This window comes from Morchella sextelata, assembly GCF_020137385.1.
Source record: "Morchella sextelata strain SCLS chromosome Unknown scls_5, whole genome shotgun sequence".
Classification (NCBI taxonomy): domain Eukaryota; kingdom Fungi; phylum Ascomycota; class Pezizomycetes; order Pezizales; family Morchellaceae; genus Morchella; species Morchella sextelata.
The window spans coordinates 260,872-275,562 of NW_025408620.1; the positions used below are offsets into that span (position 1 = coordinate 260,872).

Sequence of the window (14,691 nt, forward strand, 5' to 3'; positions counted from 1 at the left end):
TTCAAGGTGCGCACTGGTCATCTACAAGAACTGATCCGAGCCAGTGGGAGATCGGGCTCAAACTAGTCGCTAAGCTCACAGGGGAATTCTAAGAGTCAAGTCCGACGTCGAGATGCTGTAAATTCCCTATGCCTGAATTCAGGATTATCTTCACTTGTGACAGAAAAAGGGAATGAGAAACCTCTGCGTGCTCGACCTAGCATAACGAGTGTAGAATTCCATCTTATTTTTACATCGTGGAGTAAAATTACAGGAACCGGCACCATTTGGTCCTGAAGCCTTAGCAAATATTCGCGGCGTTGTACAGCTATTGCAAGCTTTCTGTGCTAATCGGGGGTCAATCAAAATGCGCGGGAGAACTGCCAAGACGCGCGGGAGAAAAAAAAAATGCGCGGGAGAAAACTTAAAAAACTGGAGAAATCTCGTACCTTCTCAATAGTTTTGTAAAAGCCCTTCTGCAAAGTTTGATGCTTCGGGGTGACCCACTACGCAAAAAAAGATTTGGCTAAATTGTTAGCGGTTGCGACCATCAACCAATCTTTGGTAGTATAGTGGTTAGTATACTCGCTTGTCATTAAACCGTCCGCGAGTGACCGGGGTTCAATTCCCCGCCAGAGAGTGATCTTTTGCCACTTTTTCCAGCGCCGATTGATTATGCTGTGTTTTTTGAGGGTCAACGTTTCTGGATGTGGGCGATGTCGATTCGTTCGGGCGCTAGAGCGAGAGCTGGGGGATCTTAAACCCACTGAGGCTGATGTCATATACGCCTGCTGCGTATGCTGTAATTTCAAGTGATACTAGACCACAAGCTCCTTTACCCACGCTCACGCCGTAGTGAATTGCTGTACACTCGACTCTCGTTATAGTGATGCTGCGGATAGTGATACGCTCGTTATAAGGATAGCTATCGGTGGTCGCGAAATACAATTTTACCTGTCCGTCCTTACTTCTTATAGTGATACTCGGTTTATTTGGATATATTCGGTCCCGACCGTATCCTTATATATATCGAGAGTCCAAATATTGATGTGCTTCAGGTTAGCTGATCCTTTGGGAGGGGGATCTGCTACTGATCCAGCTCATTATCTTATCTAATCAGTAGTTATCGCCGAAACGTAAAAATCCTAATCTACTATGTACTGGAATATAATTCTTCTGAGATTGCTGCAATCTGATTGGTTGACAGCGACAGGGATATTTAGTAAGCACGACACATCAAATTTCGTTTGTTTGGTGCTGTTACCCTGCCTGATTTGGTGCGGTTACCCTGCCTGATTTAGTGCTGTTACCCTGCCTGATTTGGTGCTGTTACCCTGCCTGATTTGGTGCAGTTACCCTGCCTGATTTGGTGCAGTTACCCTGCCTGATTTGGTGCAGTTACCCTACCTGAGGTTACGCTGCCTGCAGGTAGCGGGTGCGCTCTGAATTTGAGGTGTCGCGCCCGTTGCTATGCACCTTTGAGGTACGGTGCGGGTTCTGAGTGTGGGTTGCGGAGTTGCGGAAATGCACCAAAAAAAACCCGTTTTCGACCCTGAAAATAACCCCCGGTGCGTCAAGTGGCCGGAACCCCCCTATTTTGCACCGGTGGGTCTATGGGAGCTGGGTGATAACACACACAACTCCTTGGGACCGGACTCTTTGCCAAAAATTCAATCTACTGAATAAAATCTACTGAACAAAATCTACTGAATAAAATCTACTGAACAAAATCTACTGAATAAAATCTACTGAACAAAATCTACTGAACAAAATCTACTGAATAAAATCTACTGAATAAAATACCATCAACTCTTTAACAATCAATATCTTCGATTAAATTATCTGCTCCCGGGCCAAACAAAGTCCATTCCATACCGTTCCATAGTGTTCTCACCCAGCTCTCTCGGCAACATGTCGACAATTAAATGCACAACCTGTAAACAAGATAAGGATATTGCAGATTATGATCTCGATCGTAATGGCCGGCCCCGTAAATCATGTCGGCCATGCTTAGTGAGTTTTTAAGTTACAACTATTAATTGAATTCTACTGATTCGGATCTTATTACAAGGCTCGCTCGCGTGAAAATACACGTCGTCGAACAGAATTAAGACGGCGGCAACAAATCGTAAATAATGTAGAGGTGAGTGGCAACATTGCTCTTTATAGTACCAATACGCGGGGCTCCTATTCTAATAGATACTCCTATGGCAGCCATCTCGGCCGCCGATTCAACCCGCGGTACCACTAGCATTCCAATCGTCACGGGCACGTTGGACGCCATTGGAGTTGGGCAGAATGACAGTGATTTGTCCTTCATGTCAAGCTTTACATTGGCTAAGCGAGCGCGTGCAAGGGAGTTCAATCACGTTACCGCGGTTTGAAAATTGTTGCAAGAAAGGCGATGTTCAGTTGCCGGCATTGGAACAAGCCCCCGAGTACTTACGGTACCTACTAGAATCTACTGATACAATTGCTAGACAGTTCCGTAGCCGCATTAGGGAGTACAACTCCGCTTTGACCTTTACTTCCGTTAAATATACCTCAGATGAACGCATCGACCGTCAAGCTGGGGGGGTTACATGCTTCCAAATCCATGGCGAGCTATATCACCTTCAGGGGCCCCTGACTGCAGCAGCAAACGATACGCCCGCTTTTGCTCAGTTATATTTCTATGACCCACTCTACGCTGCACAAATGATGCAGCAGGGACATCCAACTCTAGATATTGCGGTTTTGGAACGGTTGACACAAGAGATACACACAGTCAATCCATTTATTCCATTATACAAGACAGCGAAGGAAAGATTGGAAGCTGCATCCTCACAAGATGGAGATGTACGTGTCTTACTCAATCCGCAATTGCGGTTGATAGTGGAGAGTGGAGCGGACAAGCGGAGACACAATTTGCCTACAAGCAATGAAGTCGCTGCGATTATCCCGGATGAATATGGTGAAGCAGGATTCCGGGATATTGTCTTAGCACATAGAAATCCAGATGCCAATAGGCAGTTTAGTATAATTGATCCTAATCATGCCGCTTATATGCCCTTACATTATGTTCTGCTATTTCCAAATGGTGAGAGGGGTTGGCATTGGGGCTTACGGCTGCGGGATGAGTTGAACCGAAGGAAGAATTTAAGGTTACAGCAACGCGAATTTTACAGGTTAGTTATAAACACCAATGGCTCAAAGACTTTTTGATATGGCTAACTTTTTGATTACTATACATGGTGTGCAGGTACCGACTGCATACCAGGACGACTGAACCCATGACTTTATTCCTCTCGCAACGGCTATTTCAGCAGTATTTGGTAGATGCTTGGGCTGTTTGTGATCAGAATAAGTTGAATTGGCTTCGACTGAATCAAGCAAATATTCGGGCTGATCTGTACAATGGGTTGGCGGATAATATGCGGCAAGAGGACTTCAACTCGGAACAAACCGGGAAGCGTATCATTCTACCACGAAGCTATACAGGAGGCGACCGATACATGCTGCAGTTGTTCCAGGATTCCATGGCTATAGTCCGTCATTTTGGGCGTCCCTCACTATTTGTTACCTTTACCGCGAATCCAAAGTGGGAAGAGATTACTGCGGAGTTACTACCGGGGCAAACTGCTGTTGATAGGCCAGATTTAGTTGCAAGGGTGTTCCATCTCAAGCAACAACAACTCCTCCAAGAAATAAAGCGTAAACACATCTTTGGTCGCTATCTTGGGTCTGTATGGACCATTGAGTACCAGAAGAGAGGGCTGCCACACATGCATCTACTGATATTCCTTCATCCGGATGATCGCTTTCTGACAGCAGAGAGGATCGACGAAATTGTGTGTGCAGAGTTACCGGACCCCGCGACTGATCCTACGGGGGAACTAAATGCAATCATTAGAAGTTGTATGGTACACGGTCCATGTGGAGAGGCCAATATGCGATCGCCCTGCATGGCTTCAAAGGAGAATGGGGGACCAACTGCATGTTCGAAACGGTACCCTAAGGCCTATCAATCAGAAACAGTTGTACAGGAGGATGGCTATCCACTGTATAGAAGACGTAATGATGGCAGAACCTTTTCAGTGGTAGTAAGGGGCTCAGGGTTTAATCAAGAGTATCAGATGGACAACAGATGGGTGGTTCCATATAATCCTTATCTTTCTTTACGGTATAAAGCTCATATCAATGTCGAGATCTGTGGTTCTATCCACGCGATAAAATATATACACAAATATATATATAAAGGTTCAGATCGAACAACACTTCAAGTAGGGAGTGACTCGGATGAAATTACTAGATACCTCCAAGGGCGTTATATAGGACCCACTGAGGCTGTATGGCGTTTGTTCGAATACGGAATGCACGAAGAATACCCGTCAGTCATTCACTTGGCTGTTCACTTGCCCGGCGAGCAACCGGTATACTATGGAGATAACTCCAACCGGGAGGAGTTGATACAGAGGATGCAAAACTCGAGAACTACACTGATGGCTTATTTTGAGTACAATACAGAGCACGAGGATGGTACCCGGTATCTCTATCAAGATTTCCCGGTGTACTTTACCTATGACGCTAAATCGCGGAAGTGGGCATCCAGGAAGAAAGGTGTGGCTATTGGACGTATGTGGCATTGCAATCCTATGATGGGGGAGAAATACTATATGCGTCTACTGTTAACCGTTATCCCTGGCGCAAAATCTTTTGATTATCTGAAAACTGTCAATAATGTGCTGTATCCTACATTCAAGGCTGCATGCATTGCCCTTGGCTTATTGGACGATGATCAAGAGTGGGTGCAGTGCTTTACCGAAGCAAGCATATTCTCGAGCGGATATTCCCTCCGTACACTCTTCACCACTGCCTTGCTATTTGGCAACGTGACTGAACCTCTGCAATTATGGGATAAATTCAAGTCAAATATCTGCGATGACTTGCCCCGAGCTATGGAAAGAAACACAGGTCTCATTATCCCCCCTGAGCTTCCGGATGCCCATCTGGACTATGGTCTCTACCTGATATCACAGATTCTTGCCGACTCCAACAGAACGCTTAACGACTTTGGGTTGCCCCTCTATATAGTGGATTGGAACCGAACAGGTGGGAACGAGATGATTGCATCAGAACTACGATATGATATGGTTGCGGAAGCGGCAAGTCTACAGTTGAGGATCGCACAACTCAATTCAGATCAGTTGGAATGCTTTAATACTATTACACACAGTATTGAAGAAGCTGCGTCCGCCCTATTCTTCATTCAAGGGCCCGCAGGTACTGGAAAAACGTTCCTATACAACGTTATCTGTAACCATTTCCGCTCCCAGGGTAAGATTGTGCTTTGTGTTGCCTCTTCTGGCATTGCGGCACAGTTGCTCCCTGGAGGCAGAACATCCCATTCCAGATTCAAAATTCCGATTGCTATCCATGAGGGCTCAACATGTGACATCAAACGGGGCAGCCTGTTGGCCGGTTTAATTCAAAAGACCGCGCTGATCATCTGGGACGAGGTACCTATGCAGAACAAGTATTGCTTTGAAGCGGTCAGCCGGACCCTGAATGATATATGTAGTGTGGGGGATGATTGCCTGTTCGGAAATATTCCGGTCGTACTCGGAGGGGATTTTGCACAAATTTTACCAGTTGTGCAACGCGGTAATAGGGCTCAGATAGTGCAGGCATGCCTACAACGGTCTTCTTTATGGCAGCACTTCAAGATATTGAGACTCAAGATCAATATGAGGGTCCGCAATGGGGTTGAGAATGAGGCGTTTGCGGCTTGGCTTGGGCAGATGAGCCATGATTCCCGATGGTATGGTAGAATAACTCTACCACCATACATCCAGAGCTGTAAGACAATTGAGGACCTTTGTATGCATGTATTCCCGCAGCATATAATTGAATCAGCCCCAACAAATTACACCGCATTCTCGAAGCGGGCGATTCTGGCGATGAGAAACGATACAGTCGCTGAGTTTAATGATAGAGTTCTACAGCAAATTCAAGGCGAAGTGCACACGTACTATTCGGTAGACACTGTTGACAGTGGTAATTCAGAAGAGAATGCAAATCTGCTACCTCCAGAATATCTGCAGGGTCTCAATCCGTCTGGCCTCCCACCGTCTATCATCAAACTAAAGGTGGGAGCACCAATAATTCTTCTACGCAATCTATTTCCAAAGCAAGGTCTTTGCAATGGAACACGAATGACGGTAACTAAGCTGGGTGTACGGTGCATTGAAGCCAAGATTCTGGGTGGTGAGTTTGATGGGGAGCCAAAGGTTATACCACGTATACAGCTTTCGTCCACTGAGGGAGATCTACCTTTCACATTAATGAGAAGGCAGTTGCCTATTCGGCTATGCTTTGCGATGACTGTCAATAAATCGCAGGGTCAATCACTGGATGTCGTTGGGGTTGACTTGAGGTCTGATCCCTTCACTCACGGGCAGCTCTATGTAGCGCTCTCGAGAGTCACAGATGTAGCTGGCTTGATGGTGCTGCAACGAGATGAGACGCCGCCGCAAACGGACAACATTGTATACCGTGAAGTGCTGCTGTAAAGAAGTAAGTCCCCTTAATCCATATTTTTATTGATACTGACTGTCGGTTAGGGTAGAAAGGACTTACGCTGGAGCCAGTTGGAGGACTTGGGGGTATATGGTTGAAGGTGGTAGAAGGTGGATTTCTGTGTGGATGGTATGTATATGCCGCAAGGTGACAGTTTGGTATATGACACTAACATTTATTATAGGTTTTCGGTAAGGAAGGGAAAGAGGGGTCGGTTATGGTATTGGATGTAGGATGGGGGGAATGCAAGAAGTTGGGGGATTGGGTATCGAATGGTAAGTATATATACCGATCATGTACCACCCGGAAGTGCTTACCAAATTATTAGCTAGAATGACTTATGGAAATGGTGGGGAGGATCCAGGCATGGAGGAAATAGGAGAGAAGGATAGAGTTGGATACGGGAAGGTGGGTGAAATTGCATAGTAGGTGGGAGGAAATGTGGAGGAAGCGGGAAGGAATTGAGCGGTGGACTGTATTTAGTTAGCAATTTGTATTTTCTTTAGCGTGTATGTTTCTTAGCGTTTATCTGTCTTATTCCCTGTCTTATCGTTGTTTTGTAGCATGGTTTCTTTGTAATAGAGTGATAAAAAGTTGTTAAAAAGATATGCGATTAGTAGAAAAAAACTGCATCGAGTTACCCCGGTTATTTACACCATTCCCCGACTATGATCGTGTGAATTTATTAATTTTGTCACAGACTGCCGGATGGAGTAAATAACCGGGGCATTACACTCTTGGATCGTTGACTGTTCCCAGCCTCCCCAAGCGGACAACCCTCTTCCCTATAAGAGACATAAATGCCAACGTTATAGGGTTATCAATGACACATCCTCTAACTAACGTCTGAATTGCACAGCTCGCGCTCCCGCCATGAGTTGAACCCATAGCATTGAGGACATGTATCAGATATTTACCACTAAGCTAAGTACCTTTATTGCACCAGCAACTCTTTTGGACCCTAAATACCTTGCAAGTATTATTTTTTATTTTTTAATTTTTTTATTTTTTATTATTATTTTTTTTTTTTATATCTAATTTAATATAATATTTCCGCTGCCTAAATTGTGTACACAACTCGCGGTCGCGAGGTGGCCCACCCCTAGTCTACTATGTACTGGAATATCATCATCCGTTGATTGTTGCAGTCTGATTGGTTGACAGCGACAGGGGTGTTTTGTAAGCACGACACATCAAATTCCGTTCCTTTGGTGCGGTTACCCTGCCCAATTCTGTGCGGTTACCCTGCCTGATTTGGTGCGGTTACCCTGCCTGATTTGGTGCGGTTACCCTGCCTGATTTGCTGCAGTTACCCTGCTTGCAGGTAGCGGGTGTGAATTTGAGGTGTCGCGCCCGTTGCTATGCACCTTTGAGGTACGGTGCGGGTTCTGAGTGTGGGTTGCGGAGTTGCGGAAATGCACCAAAAAAAACCCGTTTTCGACCCTGAAAATAACCCCCGGTGCGTCAAGTGGCCGGAACCCCCCTATTTTGCACTGGTGGGTCTATGGGAGCTGGGTGATAACACACACAACTCTCTGGGACCGGACTCTTTGCAAAAAAATCTACTGAATAAAATCTACTGAATAAATTTCTATCACCACTCTAACAATCAATATATTTGATTAAATCATCTGCTCTCTAGCAAAACAAATTCTATAAAATACAGTTCCATAGTGTTCTCACCCAGCTCTCTCGACAACATGTCGACGATTAAATGCACAAACTGCAAATGTTATAAGGATATCGTGGATTATGATCTCGATAGGAATGGCCGGCACCGTAAATCATGTCGACCATACTTAGTGAGTTTACAAATTACTCAATTATTTGAGTTCTACTGATTCTGATCCTTAATAAGGCTCGCTTGCGTGAATATACACGTCGTCGAGCGGAAGCCAGACGGCGACAAATTGTGAACAATGAAGAGGTGAGTTGGCGAATCGTTTTGAATATCATTACTCGGGGCTATTATTCTAACAGATACTATGGCAGCCATCTCGGCTGTCAATTCAAGCTGCGGTACCATTAGCATTCCAATCGTCACGGGCCCGTTGGATGTCATTGGAGTTGGGCAGAATGACAGTGATTTGTCCTTCATGTCAAGCTTTAAATTGGCTAAGCGAGCGCGTGCAAGGGAGTTCAATCACGTTACCGCGGTTTGAAAATTGTTGCAAGAAAGGCGATATTCAGTTGCCGGCATTGGAACAAGCCCCCGAGTACTTACGGTACCTACTAGAATCTACTGATACAATTGCTAGACAGTTCCGTAGCCGCATTAGGGAGTACACCTCCGCTTTGACCTTTACTTCCGTTAAATATACCTCAGATGAACGCATCGACCGTCAAGCTGGGGGGGTTACATGCTTCCAAATCCATGGCGAGCTATACCACCTCCAGGGGCCCCTGACTGCAGCAGCAAACGATACGCCCGCTTTTGCTCAGTTATATTTCTATGACCCACTCTACGCTGCACAAATGATGCAGCAGGGACATCCAACTCTAGATATTGCGGTTTTGGAACGGTTGACACAAGAGATACACACAGTCAATCCATTTATTCCATTATACAAGACAGCGAAGGAAAGATTGGAAGCTGCGTCCTCACAAGATGGGGATGTACGTGTCTTACTCAATCCGCAATTGCGGTTGATAGTGGAGAGTGGAGCGGACAAACGGAGACACAATTTGCCTACAAGCAATGAAGTCGCTGCGATTATCCCGGATGAATATGGTGAAGCAGGATTCCGGGATATTGTCTTAGCACATAGAAATCCAGATGCCAATAGGCAGTTCAGTATAATTGGTCCTAATCATGCCGCTTATATACCCTTGCATTATGTTCTGCTATTTCCAAATGGTGAGAGGGGTTGGCATTAGGGCCTACGGCTGCGGGATGAGTTGAACCGATGGAAGAATTTAAGGTTACAGCAACGCGAATTTTACAGGTAAGTCACAAACACCAATGGCTAAAAGACTTTTTGATATGGCTAACTTTTTGATTACTATATATGGTTTGCAGGTACCGACTGCATACCAGGACGACTGAACCCATGACTTTGTTCCTCTCGCAACGCCTATTTCAGCAGTATTTGGTAGATGCTTGGGCTGTTTGTGATCAGAATAAGTTGAATTGGCTTCGACTGAATCAGGCAAATATTCGGGCTGATCTGTATAATGGGTTGGCGGATAATATTCGGCAAGAGGACTTCAACCCGGAGCAAACCGGGAAGCGTATCATTCTACCACGAAGCTATACAGGAGGCGACCGATACATGCTGCAGTTGTTCCAGGATTCCATGGCTATAGTCCGTCATTTTGGGTGTCCCTCACTATTTGCTACCTTTACCGCGAATCCAAAGTGGGAAGAGATTACTGCGGAGTTACTACCGGGGCAAACTGCTATTGATAGGCCAGATTTAGTTGCAAGGGTGTTCCATCTCAAGCAACAACAACTCCTCCAGGAAATAAAGCGCAAACATATCTTTGGGCGCTATCTTGGGTCTGTATGTACCATTGAGTACCAGAAGAGAGGGCTGCCATACATGCATCTACTGATATTCCTTCATCCGGATGATCGCTTTTTGATAGCAGAGAGGATCGAGGAAATTGTGTGTGCAGAATTACCGGACCCCGCGACTGATCCTACGGGGGAACTAAATGCAATCATTAAAAGTTGCATGGTACACGGTCCATGTGGAGAGGCCAATATGCGATCGCCCTGCATGGCTTCAAAGGAGAACGGGGGACCAACTACATGTTCTAAACAGTACCCTAAGGCCTATCAATCAGAGACAGTTGTACAGGGGGATGGCTATCCACTGTATAGAAGACGTAATGATGGCAGAACTTTTTCCGTGGCAGTAAGGGGCTCAGGGTTTAATCAAGAGTATCGGATGGACAACAGATGGGTGGTTCCATATAATCCTTATCTATCTTTACGGTATAAAGCTCATATCAATGTCGAGATCTGTGGTTCTATCCACGCGATAAAATATATACACAAATATATATATAAGGGTTCAAATCGAACAACACTTCAGGTGGGGAGTGACTCGGATGAAATTACTAGATACCTCCAAGGACGTTATATAGGACCCACTGAGGCTGTATGGCATTTGTTCTAATACGGGATGCATGAAGAATACCCGTCAGTCATTCACTTGGCTGTTCACTTGCCTGGCGAGCAACCGGTATACTATGGGGATAACTCTAACCAGGAGGAGTTGGTACAGAGGATGCAAAACTCGAGAACTACACTGATGGCTTACTTTGAGTACAATACAGAGCACGAGGATGGTACCCAGTATCTCTATCAAGATTTCCCGGTGTACTTTACCTATGACGCTAAATCGCGGAAGTGGGCATCCAGGAAGAAAGGTGTGGCTATTGGACGTATTTGGCATTGCAATCCTATGATGGGGGAGAAATACTATATGCGTCTACTGTTAACCGTGATCCCTGGCGCAAGATCTTTTGATCATCTGAAAACTGTCAATCATGTGCTGTTTCCTACATTCAAGGCTGCATGCATTGCCCTTGGCTTATTGGACGATGATCAAGAGTGGGTGCAGTGCTTTACTGAAGCGAGCTTATTCTCGAGCGGATATTCCCTCCATACACTCTTCACTACTGCCTTACTATTTGGCAACGTGACTGAACCTTTACAATTATGGGATAGATTCAAGTCAAATATCTGCGATGACTTGCCCCGAGCTATGGAAAGAAACACAGGTCTCATTATCCCCCCTGAGCTTCCGGATGCCCACCTGGACTATGGCCTTCTCAAGGGGGCGAGTAACGAGTATTCTGCAGGGTACAAAGGGTGTAGTAGGGCCGGTGTAGGAACTCGCAATAGGGGTCCTAAGGGGCTCTGGCGTTGGTAAGGGTCAACGGAACAAGGGGAAGCGAGGCGGTGGTCTTCTTGAGTAAAAGAAGAGAAAGATAATATTGTATAGTAATGGACAGCGTAGATACAGAAGACGTTGCGTAAGGAAAGAAAGAAAGAGAAAAAAAACGAAAAATAAGAACGAACCCCCCTAATATACCCAAAGAAATCCCAGCAATAACAAATCCCAAGTGACTCATACATTAGCGATCAACAGAACCCGGTAGAACCCAATAGAACCTTTCTGACTAATCCAACTCCTCGTAACCCAGTACATTCCCTAATCGATCCATGAAAGGCCTCTACCTGATATCACAGATTCTTGCCGACTCCAACAGAACGCTTAACGACTTTGGATTGCCCCTCTATACAGTGGATTGGAACCGAACAGGTGGGAACGAGATGATTGCATCAGAGCTACGATATGATGTGGTTGTGGAAGCGACAAGTCTACAGTTGAGGATCTCACAACTCAATTCAGATCAGTTGGAATGCTTTAATACTATTACAAACAGTATTGAAGAAGCTGCGTCAGCCCTATTCTTCATTCAAGGACCCACAGGTACTGGAAAAACGTTCCTATACAACGTCATCTGTAACCATTTCCGCTCCCAGGGTAAGATTGTGCTTTGTGTTGCCTCTTCTGGCATTGCGGCACAGTTGCTCCCTGGAGGCAGAACATCTCATTCCAGATTCAAAATTCCGATTGCTATCCATGAGGGCTCAACATGTAACATCAAACGGGGCAGCCTGTTGGCCGGTTTAATTCAAAAGACCGCGCTAATCACCTGGGATGAGGTACCTATGCAGAATAAGTATTGCTTTGAAGCGGTTAGCCGGACCCTGAATGATATATGTAGTGTGGGTGATGATTGCCTGTTTGGAAATATTCCGGTCGTACTCGGAGGGGATTTTGCACAGATTTTACCAGTTGTGCAACGCAGTAATAGGGCTCAGATAGTGCAGGCATGCCTACAACGGTCTTCTTTATGGCAGCACTTCAAGATATTAAGACTCAAGATCAACATGAGGGTCCGCAATGGCGTTGAGAATGAGGCGTTTGCAGCTTAGCTTGGGCAGATGAGCCATGATTCCCGATGGTATGGTAGAATATCTCTGCCACCATACATCCAGAGCTGTAAGACAATTGAGGACCTTTGTATGCATGTATTCCCGCAGCATATAATTGAATCTGCCCCAACAAATTACACCGCATTCTCGAAGCGGGCGATACTGGCGATGAGAAACGATACAGTCGCTGAGTTCAATGATAGGGTTCTACAGCAAATTCAAGGCGAGGTGCACATGTACTATTCGGTAGATACTGTTGACAGCGGGAATTCAGAAGAGAATGCAAACCTGCTACCTCCAGAATATCTGCAGGGTCTCAATCCGTCTGGCCTCCCACCGTCTATCATCAAACTAAAGGTGGGAGCACCAATAATTCTTCTACGCAATCTATTTCCAAAGCAAGGTCTCTGCAATGGAACACGAATGACGGTAACTAAACTGGATGTACGGTGTATCGAAGCCAAGATTCTGGGTGGTGAGTTTGATGGGGAGCCAAAGGTTATACCACGTATACAGCTTTCATCCACTGAGGGAGATCTACCTTTCACATTAATGAGAAGGCAGTTGCCTATTCGGCTATGCTTTGCGATGACCGTCAATAAATCGCAGGGTCAATCACTGGATATTGTTGGGGTTGACTTGAGGTCTGATCCCTTCACTCACGGGCAGCTCTATGTAGCGCTCTCGAGAGTCACAGATGTAGCTGGCTTGATGGTGCTGCAACGAGATGAGACACCGCCGCAAACGGACAACATTGTATACCGTGAAGTGCTGCTGTAAAGAAGTAAGTCCCCTTAATCCTTATTTTTATTGATACTGACTGTCGGTTAGGATATAAAGGATTTACGCTGGAGCCGGTTGGAGGACTCGGGGGTATATGATTGGAGGAGGTAGACGGTGGATTTCTGAATGGATGGTATGTATATGCTGCGAGCTGACAGATTGGTATATGACACTAACACTTATTATAGATTCTTGGTAAGGGAAGGGAAGGGGGGTCGGTTACGGTATTGGTTGTGGGATGGGGAAATGGAAGAAGCCGGAGGACTGGGTATCGAATGGTAAGTATATATCTCAATAACGTACTTCATGGAACTGCTAACCAAACGCATAGGTAGAACAAATTCGGGAAGTGGTGGAAAGGATGAGGGCATGGAGTAAATAGAATAGAAGGATGGAGGACTTGGAGGTGGGAGATAGAGGTGAAGGAAACGGTAGGATACTAGGAAAGTGGAGGAAATGGGATAGCAAGGGGGGGAAACGGGATAGAAAAGTGTAGGAAACGGGTAGGAATCGGAGTTACATTTAGAGCGGTGGACTGTATTTACTTAGCAATCTGTATTTCCTTTAGCGTGTATGTTTTCTTGCATTTACCTGTCTTATTGTTTTGTTTCTTGAGTGCTTTCTTTGTAATTGAAATAAATAAAGCTGTTAGAAAAATATAGAATTTGTAGAAAAAAACTGCATCGAGTTACCCCGGTTATTTACCCCATTCCCCGACTATGATCGTGTGATTTCATTAATTTTGTCACAGACTGCCGGATGGAGTAAATAACCGGGGCATTACACTCTTGGATCGTTGACTGTTCCCAGCCTCACCAAGCGGACAACCCTCTTCCCTATAGGAGGCATAAATACCAACGTCTATAGGGTTATCAATGACATATCCTCTAACTAACGTCTGAATTGCACAGCTCGCGCTACCGCCATGGATTGAACCCATAGCATTGAGGACATGTATCAGATATTTACCACTAAGCTAAGTACCTTTGTTGTACCAGCAACTTTTTTGGACCCTAAATACCTTGCAAGTATTAATTTTATTTTATTTAATTTTATTTATTTATTATTTATTTTATTTATTTATTTATTTATTTAATTTAATTTTTCCGCTGCCTAAATTGCGCACACAACTCGCGGTCGCGAGGTGGCCCACCCCTAGTCTGATATGTACTGTAAAAGCTCCATTTGCGAAACCTTTTGCTCTTACCCGGCTTGCTCCTCCCACCCACCAAAAGCTGGAGGGGGCCGAAGGCCCCGTTGAAGCTCCCCATGTAATTGTAGAGGGGGGACTTGATGTTCAACTCGCGGTCGCGAGGTGGAACCCCTAGTATCATTAGTACGACGACTACAAGCCTCGAGATATAGAAGCAAGAGTCGGGGTCTAAAATCCTAATATATCAATTGCGCGAGTGAGA

General features: G+C 45.3%; 3 protein-coding genes across 3 annotated transcripts; all 3 read left to right on the forward strand.

Moving 5' to 3' along the window:
* Positions 1 to 1,976: 1,976 nt before the first annotated feature.
* On the forward strand, positions 1,977 to 6,963 carry H6S33_010584 (uncharacterized protein; the record flags this gene model as incomplete). Its single annotated transcript, XM_044842478.1, has 7 exons — positions 1,977 to 1,992; positions 2,194 to 2,357; positions 2,464 to 3,146; positions 3,221 to 6,526; positions 6,582 to 6,666; positions 6,722 to 6,812; positions 6,866 to 6,963. The coding sequence occupies 7 exons, from the start codon at positions 1,977 to 1,979 to the stop codon at positions 6,961 to 6,963; spliced, it is 4,443 nt and encodes a 1,480-aa protein (XP_044696514.1).
* A 2,451-nt stretch (positions 6,964 to 9,414) lies between these two features.
* Positions 9,415 to 12,493, forward strand: H6S33_010585 (uncharacterized protein; the record flags this gene model as incomplete). The annotated part of the gene is made up of 3 exons (XM_044842489.1): positions 9,415 to 9,482; positions 9,557 to 10,040; positions 11,741 to 12,493. Coding segments are annotated over 3 exons (1,305 nt in total), but the record flags the coding sequence as incomplete, so codon positions are not given.
* Positions 12,494 to 12,583: 90 nt separating this feature from the next.
* Positions 12,584 to 13,654, forward strand: H6S33_010586 (uncharacterized protein; the record flags this gene model as incomplete). The annotated part of the gene is made up of 4 exons (XM_044842500.1): positions 12,584 to 13,269; positions 13,334 to 13,409; positions 13,482 to 13,554; positions 13,608 to 13,654. The coding sequence occupies 4 exons, from the start codon at positions 12,584 to 12,586 to the stop codon at positions 13,652 to 13,654; spliced, it is 882 nt and encodes a 293-aa protein (XP_044696516.1).
* Positions 13,655 to 14,691: the final 1,037 nt, after the last annotated feature.